Here is a 21,446-nt window from a genome sequence, read left to right on the forward strand (position 1 = left end):
TGTGGAAGTTTACATATGTATTTACCCACATTTTACAATTCTATAGGTGGGCTGGGCTGCTTCGTCCCTGCTTAAAATACAACAAGAATAATCTTTGGGGGGCATAGTTCTTCACATGAAAGCAAGTATTGTACAGGGAACAGTGTATGTGTGCGAACATGTGTGTTAAAGTATTTCTATTTGTTATAGTTAGCAATACTCTATATGTCTTCCGCCTTGAAGAATGGCGAGAATCATTAGCTACAGCAAATTGTAAATTAAAAATTACATCTATTAAAGGTTAAATAGAATTTGTTTAATTTTGCTTCAATATTTTGACTAGGTACCACCAGTCCGTTAACAGGAAATGTTAATGGCAGTATATTAGACAGCCAGCCCATAGTTAAAAAAAGAAGAGGAAGGAGGAAGAATGTGGAGGGCATTGACATCCTGTTTATGAACCAAAACAAAGCTGCAAATCATGTAAGTAAATTGTCCATGTTTGCTTGAAAAATGTTAACCACCTATTGCTTTATGATTTCAATGATTAGATTAAACTTTCAAGTGTCTTGATATCCATTTGAATTAATCCTAACTGACGAGTAGGTATTTGTATGTCCATGTCAAGAGATTTTGTAACTATTTCAACATGTGGTTGGGAAACTTCTTTGGTGCCTTCTGGTAGGTGAAGGTTCCTTGGACGACCTGAAGCAGTGGTAAGTGTTAGAGACCTCCAACAGAAGACTTTTGAAGAATGTATTCTATTGTACCAAGCGGTTCTTTTTTTTTTTTTTTTTAAAGTAATTTCCTCTTCCATTTAAAAGTTGAATATACGGCATTTTTTCACATTTTATAGTGTCAATAATTCAGCGAAGGTTTCGGTCCAAAAATGTAAATAATCCCTTGTTGTCAACATCTGCAATATTCAGCAATTAAGGGTTCCCTTTTGGTCATTCTGTAACATACATTAATCACCATCCTGTTGTTGGACTGGCCATCTCTTGCCCTTTAAAATTCCTGAAATATTCCTCCACTGGTTAATGAGTTAGAAATTGCTGTTGCTACAGACCCATTATCTGTCACAGACGCACTATTAAGTTATGTTTCCATCATAGACCTATCTATCCTCCAGAGTCTGTCTTTTCCGTACACATTTGTCTTTCCAGTGGTATGCAGTAGTTCATTTGCTAAGGGGTATGACGCTAGCCTGTGCAATATTTTCCACCCCAGCTGTACACTCAAGCAACGGAGTATCTCCATTGCAGGTTAGTGGACTCCAGCGAGATTTGTTTAATCTCTTCCCGTAGGATTGCGAGTTGCCTCTCTCGCAAGTCGTCCAACACCTCGGGAAAGTTCCTCTCCAGGCAAGTTGCCTGTGCCTATAGGAGGGCAAGTCAGCTATCTTGGGACCGTTGTCGTGTTTTACGCTGGCCCCTTGCAAAATCGTGAATATTGGCCTTACTCGCTTCCCAGAGAGTACCTGGAGAGGGGACAGAGTCCTGATTAGTAAAGGTTCCCCCCCCCCCACCCCAGCATCCTGGTTATGGCCATGAACCGTTCTTGAGAGTCCCTAGTGACATGGTTGAGTACAAAGGGAAGGCTGTGCTTCAGGAGGATCGCCACCCCTCGTGAACCTCGCTCGAAACCAGGAAGCCATACCCTATTGAACCCATATCTTGCGAGGAAGGGGCAGTGGCTCCCCAGGTGGTGAGTTTCCGGAAGTTAAAGTCCATTACGAGTGTGGCTTTGGGCGTACCTCAGGACTGCTTGCAGCACTTACTTAAGATATAGCTTCACTATATCCATCTAAATCACTACACTTAAAAACCTATCAGTCACCCCTATGGCCGGCCTGAAGGCAGGGTGCTGGGTTTTACGTGAGAGGGTACACCTGCATGAGTAGAGCCCCTCTGCAGCCTTCGGAGACCATTCTCCGGGGTTGTCTGTGATGCAGCCAGACATACATGTTTAAGTGCATCATAACCTTGCAGTAAATGCTAAATCTAATAGACATCAAGCCGCAGATTCCTTAACTTAGAATACCCCCAGGTGTCAGACTGGATCCGGAAAATTCTTTGCAGCAGCACCTCTGCGCGCCGGGGGATGGCGCCACACGACCCCGCCCTGACGTCGTCCACGTGCGTGACTTCAGCGAGGTCATAGAAGTCCCTCCCGGCGCGCTGACGTCAGTTTCCTTCTTTTCCGCGTGCAACACGGATCCGGAGTAAGCGGTTCCTCTGGCCTGTTTTCAGGCTCCTTTTGATGCCTTCGCGTCTGGAACAATGTGCGATGCCTTCGGTCTTTAAAACGTGTACCCCCTGTTCGCGGCAAATGTCCGCGACGGACCCACATCTTATATATATGTGGTGTGTGGGCGAACATCACGACTCGGCGGATTGCGACGCCTGCCATCACCTCAAGCTGTAGTCCCGTATGGAGCACCGGATGAAGCTCCTTTCGGCTCGCCTGTCCTGGTCGGAGTCGTCTTGTCCTCCGGCATCCTCGTCGCCCGCAGGCCCCTCTGGTTTCCAGTTGCGGCGTCGGGCGCCCTTTGGGGCCCAGAGACGTCCTTCGCCCCTTATGGGTAAGCCGCGGCGCATGTCGCTGAGGTCCTCGACCTCACTTCTGTCTGTTGTCGGGGACACTAGTTCCCGGAGCCCTCCGGACGTGTGTCCCCGGGAGTTGCCCCTTCCCAACCCGCCCTATCCGGGCGTGGGGGCGACGCAGACTCAAATGGAGGCCTATGCCGCGGCTCTGCAGGGCTCCCTTGGGTCATCTCCTGTCCCTGGGGCGTCCTCGGGCCTCCGCTACTTACGGGGTCTGATGGACTCGATGGTGGGTTCGCCCCCGGCGCTAAATAAGCCCTTGCTCTCCAGGGTTGAAGGAGATATGGTGTCGTCAGGGTGCGGCCAGGCTGGGTTCCCAGGGTGCGGCCCGGCTAGGTCCCCCTCTATGACCCATAGCACCCCTGCCGCGCCGCATAGTCCAGTATGGCTCCCTGTGGCGTCGCAGGTGGTTGCTGGTGCTCAAAGCCTTGCTTCGAACACACCTCGAACTTCCGGACAGGCGGCCGCCTCCCCGGAGCCGGGGTCGGCGCCGTAAACTCACCTCCTCCGAAGTAGGAAGCAGAGTCGGCACTGGTGCGGCACCGGAGGCTTGCCTCCCCGGCTCCGGCGCCATCCCCTTCTTCGGAAGCGGAGCTTATCGTGGTGGACGTGGAATCTGCGCCGAATGGGGCCGACTCGGCACCGGATGGAGCAGAGTCGGCGCTGGATGGAGCCGAATCGGCGCCTGACGGGGCAGGGTCGGCGCCAACCGAAGGCATTTTGGCACCGCATTGACGTCGGGTTGTTGACTCTTCTCCAGAATCTTCAGGAGAGTTTGGCGTCACCTTCATATCCGGTGACACCGGATCTATCCTTGCCTGTGCCCCCCCCCCCCCTTAGAATATATGGACCCGGCAGGATCCCCGCCTCCTCAGGAGCCCCATCAGGACCCCCATTCGTCAATGGGGCTCCCTTCCTTTGGGCATTGGTCGTACCTCAGTGTCTTGGAAGACTTCGTTTACAGCCCTCACATACAGATGAGTTGCTGTCCCCCTCCTCGGAGGGCTACCGAGGCCGGTGCAGCGTTTCTTAGAGTAGTCTCCTTGGCCACTCGTGTTCTAAACATGCAGCCCCCTTTGGTCCCCTTGCCTGTGGACCCTCTGCTTGATGTCCTTCACCATGGGTCTGGGAATGTGGAGCCGCTTCTGCCCTTTGAAGCTTCTCGTTATGACGCCCTTTTGGGCACCTTGTTAGGCCATCTTCCGGTGATCCGGTGGCTCGTTCGGTCATGCACCGCCACCGGCCTGCTCCACATGATCCAGTTTGCTTATTTGTCCACCCAGACGTGCAGGGGTTTGTTTTGCAAACTGCCTTCCCTTCCTTGCCTCAGTTAATGCTTTCTCCCTCCCGGGAATCCAGATGGCTTGAGTCGTGTTGTCGTAACATCTTCGCCTCCACTAGTGCTGCCCTTCGTTCACTGAATACAGTGTGTGTCTTGGCTCAGGCTAACTCTTCCCTGTGGGACTCTGCAGAGTCTCTTCTTTCGGCCACCTCTGAAGGCGCTCGTATTGACCTCCTTCATCTTCTCCAGTATGGCCGTGACCTTGCTGATTTAACAATCCGCTCGGCCTTGGATACTGCTGATTCATTAGGCCAAGCTATGGCTGGTTCGGTTGCCTTAAGGCTCCATGCTTGGTTTAGGGATAGCGACTTTCTGGAGAATATCCGGGAGCAACTTGTTGATCTACCCTTTGATGGAGTTCTATTGTTTGCCCACGCCGAATCGGCTGTTCAGCTTCTCCTTGCGGGCTTTCGCCCTCCCCCTTAAGCCTATATTTTCCAGGTCTTTTTTTCTCATGTTCTGGGGTGGTTACCCCTTTCATTTAGCATCCTTTAGATGCATTATGCGATTTGAGCTGACAGTAAGCCTACTGTCGCAGTGTTCCACAGGTGGTTGTGTCTGGCCCTCTGACTGTGGTTTGCCCTAAGAGGAGTTCCCCGTTGTTTGGTGTGTCCATACTCCAAGTGGGGCACTTGTATGCTATTATATAGCTCTGCTTTGTCATGTTGGCCTAGAGATCCTTTGGGCTCTATGCGTCCCCTGGTGCTCTTATCTAGCCATTGTACGGTGTTTGATGTTGTGACTTGGCGCTATCTTCTATACGTTATGGGTCATCTTGCTTATATGCCTCATTCTCCTCCTTGGGAGATTTTCATGGTGATTTTCATGCTTAAAATGTGGCTACCACCTGCCATTAATGCACTAGGTGGGCTCCTATAACACCCATGTTGCTTGGTCTAAACTTTTGGCCAGCTGCGGTCCACTCCTATCCTGAAACTCTCGGGATGATTCATGTAGCGGGGGCTGAGAAAAAAGGGGGGTCCCAAAACTTGTTTTCCCCATGCAATTTCCCTTAGGACCTTTAGCCGCAGCTATAGCCCAAACTGCTAAACAGAATTACACCAAATTTGGCAGAAAGGTAGACCTTGGTTCAGAGTCGTGCCTTTTGCTTAAATGGTGTAAATCCGTTCAGTAGTTCCTGAGAAAATCAAAAGTAAAATCACATATATATCTGGGCGGAGCCTAACCACACATCTCATCGTGATATCTGATTGGCTGTCAGCACTTCATCCAAGAAGTGTTGGCAGCCATCTTGGAACCAATATACATGATAGCACCTCATTAAAAAGCATTGCAGTTAATAGAAGGTTTTAAGACTTTAGTTACATTATAAATCATTTGTTGATGGTACCATACTCATTTTCGGAATTGTGGTATATTCGAAGGTGATTTTACCATGTGAAAAAGCCTTCTGCTGGGATATCATGAATCATGTTTGAGAGAGAACTATTTTCTCATCCTTTTTTTCCACAGAGGTTTGGAAGGTGATCTATAAGCTAAACTGAGAGCATATTTTCTGTAAATTCACATTATCTTTCTCAGTCATGTGAGAATGAAGTCTGGCATTCTCAGTAAAACATGTACATCCAACAAGGTCAGAGACTGTTGTTGATTCCTTTGTGTTCTACTGCAGCTTCCCAGAGTTTTCCAAAGAACAACTAGAGCGCTAACAGCACACCTGAAGCCATCTTGATTGGAATAAAGTGGTAACTCTTAAAACATTTAATTTAAAAAGGAACAAAATGAGGGGGTTCATTTTGCCATAGAAATTATAATTAGTGCTGCAGAAAGAAAAATTAGGGCACATTTTGATGGACTTCTCAAATCCTCTTCTATTTCATTAAAAAATTCTGACATGCAGACTGAAACATGCACTCTCAATACCAGCAGCAGACTTCCCTGGTGAGCAGTAGCTTTACTACAGTGATCTAATGAGCAACTAGAGTGCTAACATTCTGAATTTATGGCAAATGTGTGACACATCTGAATGCCTTCTTGATGGAATCAAAGTAAAAAACAAAGTATTCCTAATGAGGAGACTGTAGTAAATGAGGAAATTAGGAAATGTCATAACAAATAAGTCTCCCAAGATGGCCACCAGAGACAAAAGAGCCCAAATGTAGCACAAATATCACCCAGATGTAGCCCATGTATAGCCCAATGACAGAAGTGTGCAAAACGCTTATTTTTTGTGGTTTTGCAGTTTTATATAGTGCAGACTTGTCAGGTATTGAAGTGCTTTACATGAGCATTGGTTACATCACACAAGAACAAATTCATTTTGGTTGTAGACATGGGGAGATTAAGTGATTTGACCAGATATCACAGAATGTCGAGCTGAAGCAGAAACTCCAACCTGGTTCCCCAGTTGCAAAGTCTGCAGCTCTGGAAGTAACACCACATCCTCTCCCCTAAGTGCAACATTTAATCAAGTGGTCAACTGGATAAAAAAACATAAAGATAACAAATAATTTTAAAAGTGCTTTGTCGCTATTTGAAAACTCAGAAACTATGTCCTCATTTTAGTTTTTTATAGCACTAACCATAATTTTGATGCAAATAAGACCCTCTCATATTTGTAATTTCTAAAGGAAATGCTCTAGGTATTACAGTTTTGATTACATCAAGATGGCGTCAGGCGTTACACACTTTTGTAATAAATATAGAATATTAGCAATCTAGTTGTTCATTAGGATACTGTTGAGAGGCAGAGGCCATGGGCACGGACTCTGAAAATTGAAGGCAGGTAGGAGGGTGCAGAGGCAACAATTTGACCACACTGGGCAGTCAGGAAGGGCTGTGGCAGCACAACAGACTATGGAGGACAGTGAAAAGGGGGGCAGGGGCAACAAACCAACAATACAGGACTGGCAAGAGAGGCTGTGGCAATATAATAGACCATTGTGGGCAGAAGGAAGAGGCAGCGGTAGTACAACCATACATGCAAACAGACCCGTTTCAGCCAGGAAACGTCCAATGTTTTTAAGCTCACATGGGCTTTATTTGATCTGTCTCCTGTCTACAATCTCCTCATTATCAATGTAACTCAAAGGGGAAAATCAATACCCCAGTTTTTTTTCAAAATCTCCTTCTTACCAAGTTCAAAATGTTCGCAAGTATGGTACATTGGATCATGGAAGGCAGGAGGAATTGCGGTAGGGTCATGGACTTGGATAACAGAGGACAGGAGGGACATGGAGAAGTGCACCAAACTGACCCTGCAGGGCAGGCATCGGGGTTTGCAGCAGCACAATGCACCACACAGGGCACGTGGCACAGGTGTGCAGCACAACAATCCATAGAAAGCAATAGGGAGGGGACAGGACCATGCACATGGACAACAGAGAACAGAGGGGAAAGAAGCAGTGGTAGCTAGCTGACAATAATGGACAGACAGGAGAGAAAGCTGCAGCATAACAGCCCATAAAGGGCAAGAGGGACGGATCAGGGGCATTACAATGGAACAGACAAGCCAGGAGGGAGGGAGTAGGGGTCTGCACATGGAAACAGAGGGCTGGGGGCAAGGGGACAGAGCAGGAGCAGCAAGATGACCATGAAGGTCAGGCAGGATGGGCACTAGAATCAAGACACACCATGGAGAGCAACAGTGAGACTATGATGGCATACACACAGACCATGGAGTGAAGGTGGGAGGGTGTCAGGGGCAGCTAGCTGACCACACAGGGAAGGTGGGAGGGGCCGTGGCAGCACAGAAGACCATGCATGGCAAGCGGGAGGGTCAGTGGAAGCACAATGGCTATGATGGGCAAGAAGGAGGGTGCAGGGGCATGCACAAAGGACCATGGAGGATAGAAGGGAGGGTCAGGACCTGGGTGCAGACAAGAGAGTTCAGGGGAAGGGGCCTCACAACAGACCGCACGGAGCAGGCAGGAGGAGCAGTTGCAGCACAACCGACCAGGGAGGGTAGAAGGGTGTGGCAGTAAAATGGACCATGGAGGACAGGAGGAAGGGGATAGGGGCATGGCATGTGGACAGGCATGGTGTAGGTGGCAGGGACAAGTTACAGTCATCTGACAATGCTAGCCAGGTGGGAGGGGAGTGGCAGCTCAACAGAACACTCCAGAGTAGATAGGAGTGGCAGGTCCATGGAACATGGTGGGCAAAAAGGATGGAGCAGGGGCATGCACAAAGACATCGGAGGGCAGGGGGAAGGAGAATAGGGGCAGCAAGCTATGCACAGAGGCTAAGCAAGAGGTGAATGATGGGGCATAAAATTGGGCAATGGAGGGCAGGAGGAGTAGACTGGTACATCATGCTAAATGGAGGACAGTGGCAGCACATCAGACCATGCATGGGAGGAGGCTAGTCCATGGATTCAGACAACAGAGGATAAAGAGGAGTGGGATGGGGCAGCAAGCTAACTGTTCAGAGAAGGTGGGTATCTGAAAGAAACACGTTAGTTAGATTCCTCACCTTAGAATATCCCCAGGCGTCAGACTGGATCCAGAAGATTTTTGTAGCAATACCCCTTGCGCGTCGCTAGGCGTCATCTGCGGCTCCGCGTCCGTCGTTGGCGTCGTGCGCCGGAATGACGTCGTCGGAGTACTTAGACGCCGCCCTCGCGCGCTGACGTCAGTTCTTCTTTTTTCCGCGCCAGTAATCGCCGATCCGGGAGAGCTGCCTGCCGTGGCTGTGAGGACTAACATCCTCACTGAGATGCTTCAGTCTGCCGCATGCTCCACTGAGCCTCTGCTGCAATTCAATGAGGCCCTCATTGACGTTCTGCAGGGCACCTGGTCCAAGCCCTCCACAGTCCCTCCTGTGGATAGGAACGTTGCCAGGCGCCACCGCCCTGCTCCGGGCGACCCCAGTTTTCTGTCCCAACACCCCACCCCCGAGAGTCTGGTTATCCAGGCCTCTACCTCCCAATCCTCCTTCCCGTCCGCTCCTCCGGACCGGGATTCCAAGAGACTGGTAAGAAGCTGTTCTCCTCGCTCAGTTTGGGCCTGCGGTCTTTGAACACCGCCTGTCTCTTGGACCGTTATTCCCACTCTCTGTGGGATACGGTGGAGGACGTGCTGCCTCTGTGCCCGGAGGAGGCCCGGGCACGGCTTTCCTCAGCTCTAGCCGATGGGAGAGATGCAACGCGCCATGCAATTCGATGTGGACTTGACACTACGGACTCGCTGTGTAGGGCAATTTCTACCACGGTGGCGCTTCGACGTGACGCCTGGCTGCGGTCCACGTCCTTTTCAGGGGATGTCCAGAGCACTCTCATGGACATGCCTTTTGATGGCACTCGCCTTTTTGGTGAGAAAGCGGACAGTGCGCTGGCTCGCTTCAAGGACTCCCGGGCTACGGCCAAGTCCTTGGGCCTCTCGGCCCCGCGGCCACAAACTTCCGCTTTTCGCTCCTTTTGTGGCCAAGGAAGGGGCACCTCCTCACGTCCGCCTAGCCACCGGCCGCAGACCCAGCCTGCACGTGGTCGCGGACGTGGTTTCCGCCGAGGCGGTACTGGAGGACAACGCGGTCAGTCCACATCCACCCCGGCAGCATCCGCCTCAAAGCCTTCCTAGTCCGAGCTTTCAGGCCCATTCCTCGCCAGTGGGAGGCCGGGTTCGCCATCACCTGCTCCACTGGCGTACCATTACTTCGGACAGGTGGGTGCTGCAAATCGTCCGAAGGGGCTACTCCCTCCCCTTCGAGACGACTCCTCCAGCCATGCCACCGCAGCACCACCGTCTCTCGGAGGATCATTTGAATCTTCTGCGAAAGGAAGTTTCGGCCCTCTTGGCCAAAGTGGCAGTCGAGCGCGTTCCGAGCCAAGAAGTAGGTCGTGGTTGTTATTCCCACTACTTTCTGGTTCCCAAGAAGGGCAAAGGGGGCCTACGCCCTATCTTGGACCTCAGGAACGTCAATGCCTTCCTCCGGAAGGAACGGTTCAAAATGTTGACTTTGGCTCATGTTCTAGCTGCCCTAGACCCTGGAGACTGGATGGTAGCGTTGGACTTGCAGGACGCCTATTTCCACATCCCCGTCCTGCCGGCCCACCGGCGTTACCTGCGTTTCACGGTGGGTCAGGAGCACTTTCAGTTCACCGTGCTACCCTTCGGCCTTACCAGTGCCCCTCGGGTGTTCACGAAAGTGATGGCGGTGGTCGCAGCTCATCTGCGCAGATCAGGGGTTCCAGTCTTCCCCTATCTCGACGACTGGTTGCTGAAGGCGGGCTCGCCCCAGGCAGTCGTCTCCCACCTCCAGACTACGGCGGATCTCCTGCATTTGATGGGGTTTTCCATCAACGTGCCGAAGTCACACCTGAGCCCCTCTCAGAAGCTCCTCTTCATCGGAGCGGTTCTCGATTCTGCGCAGTTCCGGGTTCATCCGCCGGAACAGCGGGTCCGGGATATACAGGCCCTGATTCCCATCTTTCGGCCTCTATCCTGGGTTTCGGTCAGGCTAGTGTTGCGGCTTCTGGGGCTAATGGCCTCCTGCATCCTACTAGTGCATCACGCCAGGCGGCGCATGCGGGCTCTGCAGTGGGACCTGAAGTTTTAGTGGGCCCAACATCACGGCAACCTGTCCGACCATGTCTTGAACTCAGAGGGCACTGCACAGCAGTTGCAGTGGTGGCTCACGGACCGCGATTGGGTCACGGGCAAGAGCCTCTCCCTACCCCTACCGGAGCATGTCGTGGTGACGGAGGCGTCCCTCCTGGGATGGGGTGGCCATATGGGAGAGGCGGAGATCAGAGGCGGAGTCTCGCCTCCACATCAACTTGTTGGAGCTGAGAGCGATCCAACTTGCACTGAAAGCCTTCCTTCCCTCTGTCCGGGGAAGTGTTGTGCAGGTGTTCACGGACAACACCACCGCCATGTGGTATTGCAACAAACAGGGCGGGGTGGGGTCGTGGACCCTTTGTCAGGAGGCTCTGCGCCTCTGGACATGGCTGGAACACCAGGGCATCAACCTGGTGGTTCAACATCTGGCGGGCTCTCTGAACGCCAGAGCGGACGAACTCAGCTGCCGGTGCATGATGGATTACGAATGGCGTCTGAACTCCGAGGTGGCGCAAGGTCTCTTTCAGCAGTGGGGAGAGCCTTGGTTAGATCTATTCGCCACCGAAGAGAACGCGCAATGTCAGCAGTTCTGCGCGTTGGAATTTCCACGGCGGCACTCGCTAGGCGACGCTTTTCGTCGTGAGTGGAGTTGCGGTCTGTTGTACGCCTTTCCGCCTATACCACTTCTGCCCAGAGTGCTGAAGAAGATCAGGCGCGACCGGGCCCAAGTCATCTTGGTGGCTCCGGATTGGGCACGAAGGTACTGGTATCCCGAGCTACTCAGTATGTTGACCGATCCTCCGATACGTCTGCCCCTTCGGGAGGATCTTCTGTCGCAGCAGCAGGGGACGGTCCTCCACCCGAACCTGTCCAGCCTCCACCTCAATGCGTGGAGATTGAGCGGCGGCAGTTGATGCCATTTGACTTCGCTCCTGAAGTCTGTGATATCATTCTGGCAGCCAGGCGTCCCTCCACAAAGACGGTATACGCCTGCCGGTGGAACAAATTTGTGGCATGGTGCACAGCAAATGCTGTGGATCCCCTTTCCGCCCCTCTTTCTGAGGTTCTCCTCTTTCTTCTTTCTTTGGCCCAGCAGGGCTCTGCCTTGGGCACCTTGAAAGGTTATCTTGCTGCCATCTCTGCCTTCTTACGGCTTCCTGATCAGCCCTTTCTTTTCCAGTCCCCTGTAGTTTCACGCTTTCTCAAAGGCATTACTCACACGTTCCCTCCTGTTCCTTTTGTAATGCCTCAGTGGGACTTGAATCTTGTCTTAACATTTCTGATATGCGCTCCCTTTGAGCCTCTTCACAATTGTCCTCTTCGTCTTCTAACTCTTAAGACTGCTTTCCTGGTAGCCATCACCTCGGCTAGACGGGTGAGTGAGCTCCACGCTCTATCGTCCAAGCCACCTTTTCTATCTGTTCATCCGGACAAGGTTGTCCTTCGGCCTCGTCCTTCCATTCTACCGTGACCCCCTTTCATCTTGGGCAATCTGTCACCTTGCCCACCTTCTTTCCACCTCCGCATCCTTCCAAAGAGGAAGAGCGGCTCCACCGTCTGGACCCAAAACGTGCGCTCTCCTTTTATTTGGACCGCACAAAACGGTTCCGGCTGGACGACCAGCTTTTCGTTGGCTACGTGGGTGCTAAGAAGGGAAAAGCTGTGCACAAACGGACCATCTCCCGGTGGGTCGTTTTGTGTATAAAAACCTGTTATTCCTTGGCAAAAAAGGACCCTCCTGTTGGGCTGCGAGCCCATTCTACTCGGGCCACAGCGGCTACTACTGCTTTGGGACGGGGAGTCCCCTTGCAGGACATCTGTCAGGCGGCGACGTGGGCTTCGCTGCACACGTTTGCCAGGCATTATTGCCTAGACAGCCAAGTCCGGAGGGATGGCTTCTTTGGCCGTTCTGTCCTCCAGGACTTTCTGGTGTGATCTTGGTTCGCAGACCCACCACCGGGGTTGGTATTGCTTGGGTATCTATTCTAAGGTGAGGAATCTAACTAACGTGTTTCTTTCAGATGAACAAGTTACTTACCTTCGGTAACGATGTATCTGTAAGAAACATTAGTTAGATTCCTCACCGACCCACCCATCCTCCCCGTTCTGCGAACTGACATCTAGGGTTAAGGCTATCCTTTTCAGGGCCCTAGATTTTTTGGCACCAGTGTCGGTCTCTTGCATGGCTCTGTGTTCCTGGCGCGGAAAGCTATGTACAAGAACTGATGTCAGCGCGCGAGGGCGGCGTCTAAGTACTCAGACTACGTCATTCCGACGCCAACGACGGACGCGGAGCCGCAGCGACGCCTAGCGACGCGCAAGGGGTATTGCTACAAAAATCTTCCGGATCCAGCCTGACGCCTGGCGATATTCTAAGGTGAGGAATCTAACTAACTAATGTTTCTTACAGATACATCGTTACCGAAGGTAAGTAACTTGTTCATTAGGAACTTTATTGTTTTTAAAATGTGTGTCTATGCGAACTACTTAAAATATGAACAAGTATGCAGCATAATCTCACTTTTATTCAGGAAGAAGAGGACGTTTGTGACCGTGACTCCGGGCTCACTTGGCAGAAACACCCCCTGACCCTCCACCCCCCATCACAAAATGTAATGCCCGTGAAAAGGGTAGGTGAACGCAGTATTATATAGAACATAGTCCTGAGAGCACGATTGAAAATGAAAACTAGATATAGTGTATGGTATAAACTATGCACCAAAAAGGGTGATATAAGATGAACCAGGCGTGAAATATAATATGCAATACATTGTGCGCAATGACAGATTCATTGGAGAGCACGAGATAGCACAGGCACTAGCGCGTGCTATGCGATATGCGCCTTGGAGTGTAATATGCACAGGGCAGTGTTGTGCAACCTAACTAGTCTCTAAAGTTGTAATATAAAATATGTGCTGGGGAGTGTAACGTTGCATATGCACAGAGACAAAGATATGGATCCGAAATTGTAATATGTATGGCATAGCGCTGTGCGCTTCAACATAGGCATCGAGGAAGGCACATTAGATGGGGCAATATAACCCGTGCGAAGGCAAGTGTGGCATGACATATTCACGGGGTGGTGTTACAGTGCACATGGGCTAGAGAGTGTCATAGCATACGCACTAGCTGGTGGAATACAACACAGAGGTGTGTGGCACTCGGTGGGCACTGGTGTGTGTAACACAGCATTGGGCTCAGCCAGAAGCGCGCTGTGACTCTCAATTGAGGTTTGTCTCCTTTCCAGAGAGTAAAATAAAAAGTATTACACATCCGGCGGTGGATGTGTGTTTTATTAACCGTGAGGGGTTTTCTTGCATAGTTTTGGTCGAATTTTTGTCGAATCCCCTTTGAATGGCTTGGTGTGCGTGTGTATTAAATGTGCCCGTCAATAGCTACCCATGTTTGTATAAATAAACGACAAGGGTGTCTACTTGGAGAGTACCCACCGGCGGGGGTGCCGGGATTAGGCACGGTAGGGCATCAGACATGTCAGAGCTTCACTAGCGGTCTAAATACATTCCACGTGGATTCATTGTATGCATAGTCGCCTTTTAATGAATATCACGCAAATCGTCATGGTGATAGGTACGTACGGTTTGTCCAGCATGTTCTAGGTGTTTCTATAAATATATTAAGCAAAAAATAATAATAAACAATGGCCGGCCCCGGGGGATGGGGTCCCCGGGGCCATAGGTGGCCTGAGGGGGGCAACGCAGCCCCCCTCCTAAAGAATTTTTTTTTAAACAGGCCATGCCCCAGGGGTTGGGGTCCCTGGGGCCGATTAAGGCCTTGGGAGGGGGGCCACGCGGCCCCCTTCCAAATTTTTTTGTTCAGCAAAAAAAAATTGGGAGGCAGGCCCTGGGGGATGGGGTCCCCAGGGCCAATAAATTAGAAAAAGGGGGGCCACACAGCCCCCCTTCTTGAAAAAATAAAATAAATAAGACCAGCATCGCGCCGGAGGCCACGGCCCCTCCTTGCAGCACTCTGCAAACGCGCCCACTGGCGAGTTGTAAGTTGGGGGAATTAATTTCCCTTCAATACTGAGGGTCCCTGAGGGCCAACTAGCCCAACAGGTATCTCCAGTATGCGCCAGGGAGCTGCGTTGCAGAGAGGTGTTCTGAGGCCACGCCCCTTTTTACACTTCTCTGCAACACAGCTCTGTGGCGCTTACTGGAGGTACCTAGTGGGCTAGTTTGACCCTAGGGACCCTTAGGATTCAAGGGGACTTAATCTCTCAACTTAGAACGGCCACAGGGCGCGTTTACACAGTGGTGAAGGGAGGGGACGGGCCTGAGGTGACGTGTGCAAACACGCCCTGTGGCGCGTTTTAAGTTGGGGAAATAATTCCCTTTCAATCCTGAGGGACCCTGGGGGCCAACTAGCCCACCAGGTGCTTCCAGTAAGCACCACTTTGCTGCGTTGCAGAAAGGTGGTGCAGGCCGTGCCCCTTTTTACACCTCTCTGCAATGGCGCTTACTGGACGTACCTAGTGGGCTATTTTGCCCCTAAGCACCCTCAGGATTCAAGGGGACTTAATCTCTCAACTTAGAACGGCCACAGGGTGTGTTTACACAGTGGGGAAGGGAGGGGACGGGGCCTGAGGTGACGTGTGCAAACACGCCCTATGGCACGTTTTAAGTTGGGGATATAATTCCCCTTCAATCCTGAGGCTCCTGGGGGGCTAACTGGCCCACCAGGTGCTTCCAATAAGCGCCACTGAGCTGCATTGCAGAGAGGTGGTCCAGGCCGTGCCACTTTTTACACCTCTCTGCAACGCAGCTCTGTGGCGCTTACTGGAGGTACCTAGTGGTCTAGTTGGACCCTAGGGACCCTCAGGATTCAAGGGGACTTAATCTCCCAACTTAAAATGGTCACAGGGCGTGTTTACACAGTGGGGAAGGGAGGGGATGGGGCCTGAGGTGACGTGTGCAAACATGCCCTGTGGCGCTTTTTAAGAGGTAGTTTTTATCCCCCTGCCCTATTATGTACTGGGGGCTTACAGAGGAGGTCATGCTAATCACAGGGGGACCCCAACGCATAGTGTTCCCTAGTGTATTTAGGTGTTTTCACTGTATTCTAAGTGTCTTTTAAAATAGCACTGGCTCTAGGACTGGTTGGTCAGACTCAGTTACCACCAGTATCTGTCTGAAAAAGTTGAGGGTACAGGATGATTTTGCAACAAGGCTTCTTTCTGCTCTTCTGTTTGTTCTTTCTGTACGTTATCCTTCTTCCTGCACCTTTCTTCGTATTTGAGGACTTCTGTTGCTTCTTTCTGCATTTCTTGTTTTTTCGTTCTGTGCCTTTTTTCTTCTTTCTTCTCATGTCCTATCTCTGTAAGCATATTTAGAAATTAGCATTTAAAAAACCTTTCAAATTCACTGAAAAAACCATAGGTTTTAGGGGCGTTATAGTTAGCTGGACTTTTCACTCGTACAAAACCATTGAAATTCCCCCATTATAGTTAGTTCAGCTAACTATAACTCGCGCGCCCACAATTCACTGCTGATGACGTCACATATTACATCACTCATGACATGGTCAGTGACATCACTCATGGCATCACTCTTGACATCTCAAATGACATCACTGATGACATCACTGAAGACATCACTGATGACATCATCCTTGTGATAGAGTGGCAGACCTCCTCTCACCCTAATATAACCTTTGATACACACATTCAAAAATAGAAACTAACATTTTCAAAACAATGGACATACCAATACCAGTTACAACAACCTATTCAGTAATTCTAAGATCCACATACACACATTCACCAACAGTCCTATACAGTCACTCATACATGTACTCACTCATCATATGTACTCATACACCTATACATCCTGTTACACAACGCCACTCATCCATAGAGTTACTCACACACAGTCACTCATGCTAATAAAGAATCAAACATCCATTTACTTGCATATACAGTTATACACACACCACCACACTTACTTCTACAGAAACTTACACATACTTAGTCTTTTAAACAATCACTTATAGAAACACATACTTATTCATACAGGAACTCTTCCAATCTCTCACTCTCACATATACTCCCTTATATACACCAATAGTCACATATACTAGTTTAAAACGTATGTAGTTACTCATAAAGACACCATTGAGACAGTCATTCACTCACTAACACACCCATACACACACACTTCCACCCATACAGTCCTGCACACATGCTGTCTTCAACACATACAAACAGTGAGTCACTCATTCATGCACCTATGCACTACGTAATACCCCCCACCGAACCATTCAGACACTCCTACTGAAAAACCAACTAATAACCTATATAGACACTCATGTAGCTACTCACCAACCCATGCAGCCACTTATTCACAAATTGAGAGACTGATACAGATATTTACATATTTAAGCATTACTCACTAAGCCATGTATTCACTAAGATACACTTAATCAGTCAGTTATACAATCAATTTTTCAAAAACAAATCATCCATTTAGACACTTATATACCCATTTATTCTTCCATCGACCTTGAGATATACATATATAAAACATATGTAATTTTCAGAAAAACACACATTCACTGGATGATGTCATCAGTGATGTCATTTGAGATGTCATCAGTGATGTCACTGACCATGTCATGAGTGATGTGATATGTAACGTCATCAGCAGTGCATTGCGGGCGCGCGAGTTATAGATAGCTGAACTAACTATAACGGGGGAATTTCAATGGCTTTGTACGAGTGAAAAGTCCAGTTAACTATAACGCCCCTGAAGCCTATGGTTTTTTCAGTGAATTTCTAAGGTTTTTTAAATGCTAATTCCTAACTATAACGTGCCTGAAACCTATGTTTTTTTCAGTGAATATATATATATATATATATATATAAGTCCGTTTTTGGGCAGTGTTGTGGCGCGCTTAAAGTGGTGGTGCGTTGCTCTGCGGCGGGACCAAGCCGCTGTTATATTCCAAGAGTCTCTCCCTAGGGAAAGGAAGGAGCCTCACACATCGCGGTAAGTTTGAAGATTTTATTTTCTCCGTTTGTAAGCTCCGCTGTCCTAATGCATTTCAGCCAACCTTTGGCCTTCTTCAGAGGAGGTGCTTCAAGCATCTGGGGACTGCACTCAACTACCAGGACCAACTTGTTGCTCGTTGTTTTTCACAGTGATTGCCCTCTGGTGGATGCCGCGATGGCATGCGGTGTAGAGCCTTCTGGTCCCTGTAGTCCAATGTCAGCCTCACAATTATTTCCCTCCAGTGGGCGATGCTTGCTCACTTTCATCCGAAAGTTGGTTCCGCGATTCCCTCGCAGGCCATTTTTATGCGTGCTGGGATCCAAACCAGGGGTCGGTCCCTGGTGGCTGCCACTGCCCTTATACCTTGCGACAAAGTTAGATGAAAGTCTGTTTTTGAGCAGTTGTGGTGCGCTTAAAGTGGTGGTGCGTTGCTGTGCGGCGGGACCAAGCCGCTGTTATATTCCAAGAGTCTCTCCCTAGGGAAAGGAAGGAGCCGCACACATCGCGGTAAGTTTGAAGATTTTATTTTCTCCGTTTGTAAGCTCCGCTGTCCTAATGCATTTCAGCCAACCTTTGGCCTTCTTCAGAGGAGGAGCTTCAAGCATCTGGGGACTGCACTCAACTACCAGGACCAACTTGTTGCTCGTTGTTTTTCACAGTGATTGCCCTCTGGTGGATGCCGCGATGGCCTGCGGTGTAGAGCCTTCTGGTCCCTGTAGTCCAATGTCAGCCTCACAATTATTTCCCTCCAGTGGGCGATGCTTGCTCACTTTCATCCGAAAGTTGGTTCCGCGATTCCCTCGCAGGCCATTTTTATGCGTGCTGGGATCCAAACCAGGGGTCGGTCCCTGGTTTGGGCTAGCCTGGTAGGCTCTGGTTCCCTCTCTTCATGTTTTCCTCAACCTTGGTTGGTGTCCACATAGTGCGCCATTAGGCTGAGAGTGGTCCTTCTTCCTCCTTGGTTCATATATATATATCTCTCTCTCTCTCTCTCACACATAGCTGGTGCCGTTTCTACATCTCATACGGGTATGGTGTAGCACCTTTCTGGCATTTTTTGGGACGCCTTGCCTCCCGTTATCTTTTGCTCTTCCGAGCTAATTGCGTTGCTGTCTGGCTATCCCGCCACAGCCTTCCTCATTGTCCTTCACTCTGTTGCCGGCTCAGTGCTTGGGCACTTTCTGGGGTTGATGAATTGAATTGAAATGAGATTTGTAGAGCGCGATGGCTACCCGTAGGCCTCCCAGCGCTGAGGACGCAGAGTAACAGAGGCAGAAGAAGGCTAGAACAACCAGGTTTTCAAGAGCCTACGAAAGGATAAGTGGTTGGGTTCTTTACGTAGTTGAAGAGGGAGGGCATTCCCTCCCATGGCACCATTATAGGAAAAAGAGCGACCACCGCATCTGGTCTTTCTTATCCTAGGTTTGAGTGCAAGAAAGGAATCAGATGACCGAAGGTCTCTTTTTGGGTGGTAGGGGGTGATGAGTGATTGAAGAATGACCGGACCCTTTCTCCAGAAGGCCTTGTGGGAAAGACACATAGCCTTAAACTGGATCCTTTGCTTAATCAGTAACCAGTGCAGGCTTTCTATTGCTTGTTTAGCAGATTTCCCACGCGGAATCTGGAGAAGTCTGCGAGCCGCGCAATTCTGTATTACCTGCAGACTATTAATGGTATACTGAGGTGCTCCCAAATAAAGTGCATTACCATAGTCCAAGCGGGAAAGTATCAGTGCTTGAACCATGATTCTTCTTGCATGGAAGGGCCGAAGGGGAAGGACTTTATGAAGCAGCCTCAGGAGTCCAAAACAAATGGACGACAGTTTAGTTGCCTGGTAACTGAATGAAAGTGATTGATCAATCCAGATGCCAAGGCTCTTTATTTGCTCTTTGGGCATGGGAGCAGGGCCTAAGCAGACAGGCCATAAGGATGTTGCATTAAAAAGAGGGGAGTTCAAACTGAATAAGGCTCCCGGACCTGATGGCCTTACAGCCCTGTTTTATCGTACCTTTGCGCCGGACCTGGCCCCGCGCCTGCAATCTTTGTTCAACGCTGTCGTCACTCAGGGGGTGGTCTCCTCCTCCATGGCGGAGGCGGTTATTACGGTTATCCCCAAACCGGGGAAACCCAAGGATCACTGTTCCTCCTACCGCCCCATCGCGTTGTTAAATCTAGACGCTAAGTTGTATTCCTCTATTCTGGCGGCCCGGCTCAGCCCTCTGATGGCTGCGTTGATTCATCCCGATCAATCGGGTTTCATTCCGGGGAGGCAAACGCACGACAACACGCGACGCATAGTGCATCTCATAGAAAAGGCTTCGAAACGACGCTTGCCGGCCGTCCTGGTGGGACTGGATGCAGAGAAGGCGTTCGACAGGGTGGATTGGGGGTTTCACTTCTCCACCATGCGCCGGATGGGCTTTGCAGACGCCTTTATGGCAATGATACGGGCCAATTATCGGCTCCCGGTGTCGCGGGTCCAGGTCAACGGGACCTGTTCGGCGCCGTTCGCCCTCTCCAGGGGTACTAGACAGGGGTGCCCGTTGTCCCCCCTCTTGTTTGCCCTGAGCATTGAGCCACTGGCAATAGCCGATCGACGTAATCCGCAGATAGCGGGCATTCCGTTCGCAGGGGAGGACCATAAGATCTCCCTGTTCGCTGATGATGTGCTTCTCTCACTCACTCGCCCCTCTGTCGCTCCCAATTCTCCAGGACGAGCTGCGGAGCTATGAACGAGTGGCGGGATTCAAGATTAACCAGGACAAGTCTTATGTTCTTAATCTTACGCTACAGGGCGAGGAACTGGCGAGCCTTCAGAGGTGCACGGCTTTCCGCTGGGCGACCACGTCGCTTCAATACTTGGGAGTCCAGCTTACCCCCTCCATAGAGGATCTTTATCCGGCCAATTTTCCCCCCCTTCTTGGGCTTAAGGCCGACCTGGCGCGCTGGAAGCCTTTGTTTATCTCGTGGCTGGGGCGTATTCACTCTCTCAAAATGACGGTCTTACCGAAGTTACTCCACCTGTTCCAGGCCCTCCCCATTGATGTCCCTCTCTCCTTTTTCGCGACCTTACGCTCCCTCTGCTCTCGTTACATCTGGCAGGGGGGCAGAGCCCGGCTGTAATTTTCCATGTTGCGGAGGCCACGTTCTGCGGGCGGAGCGGGCCTCCCCGACTTCCACCTCTACTACAAGGCGGCTCAACTACGAGTTTTGGCAGAGTGGTCAAAGAGAGAATCGGACAAACATTGGCTCCATATGGACAGGTCGGTGGCGGGCAGGACGATTTGGGACTTGGCGTGGCGGCCAAAACACGATAGACCGGCAAACGCTTACGTCAGCACGCCCACTAGAACAACATTGCGGGTATGGGACACTCTGGCGTCGGATGAACGGTGGACAACTTTTCCTTCCCCCCACACGCCTATTCACGGGTTGGCGGCTTTTCCGCCGGCGCTTACTAGGGGGCCTTACGCGGCGTGGGAGAAGGGGGGCTGTTTGATGGTAGGACATCTTTTTAGGGGGTCGAGGTTGATGACCTTCTCCGAATGTAGGACCGACTTTAGTCTTCCGCCCACCGAGCATTATCATTACCTCCAGCTTAAGCACTGGCTTCAAACGCAGGCCCTCCAGGCGGCGGTTCGCAGACCCCAAACGCCCTTCGAAAAATTTGCGCGCACTACCACATCTATGAAGGGGGTAATCTCCTTTCTTTATGGACACCTTTTGGCTACTAGAGTCTCCCCGGCTCCACGATTCCAATCTAAATGGGAGGAGGTGCTGCGGCGTCCGATCGGACAACGGGAGTGGGAGGCGTTGTGGTCGGATATCTCGAAGCACAACCACTCGATAGAATTGCGAGAGGCGCACATGAAGGTAATGGTGGATTGGTATTTGTATCCGGCTAAGTTGCGGCGTATCTTTCCAGGCATCTCGGACCGCTGCTGGAGGGGCTGCGGGTTTCTAGGAGATTTTGAGCACATCTGGTGGACCTGCC

The 21,446-nt window shown here is 50.5% G+C and overlaps 1 protein-coding gene across 7 annotated transcripts in view; it reads left to right on the plus strand.

Annotated features, from left to right (window-relative positions):
* Positions 1-21,446, plus strand: part of CHD9 (chromodomain helicase DNA binding protein 9) — a 1,905,864-nt gene that overhangs the window by 1,614,311 nt on the left and 270,107 nt on the right. For all 7 annotated transcript variants that reach the window (XM_085637757.1, XM_085637759.1, XM_085637761.1 and 4 more), the window contains one exon: positions 323-462. In XM_085637757.1, coding sequence (XP_085493883.1) covers positions 323-462 — 140 coding nt within the window. The remainder of the gene's footprint in view (positions 1-322; positions 463-21,446) is intronic.

The sequence above is a fragment of the Triturus cristatus genome, chromosome 12 (assembly GCF_964204655.1).
Source record: "Triturus cristatus chromosome 12, aTriCri1.1, whole genome shotgun sequence".
Lineage (NCBI taxonomy): Eukaryota > Metazoa > Chordata > Amphibia > Caudata > Salamandridae > Triturus > Triturus cristatus.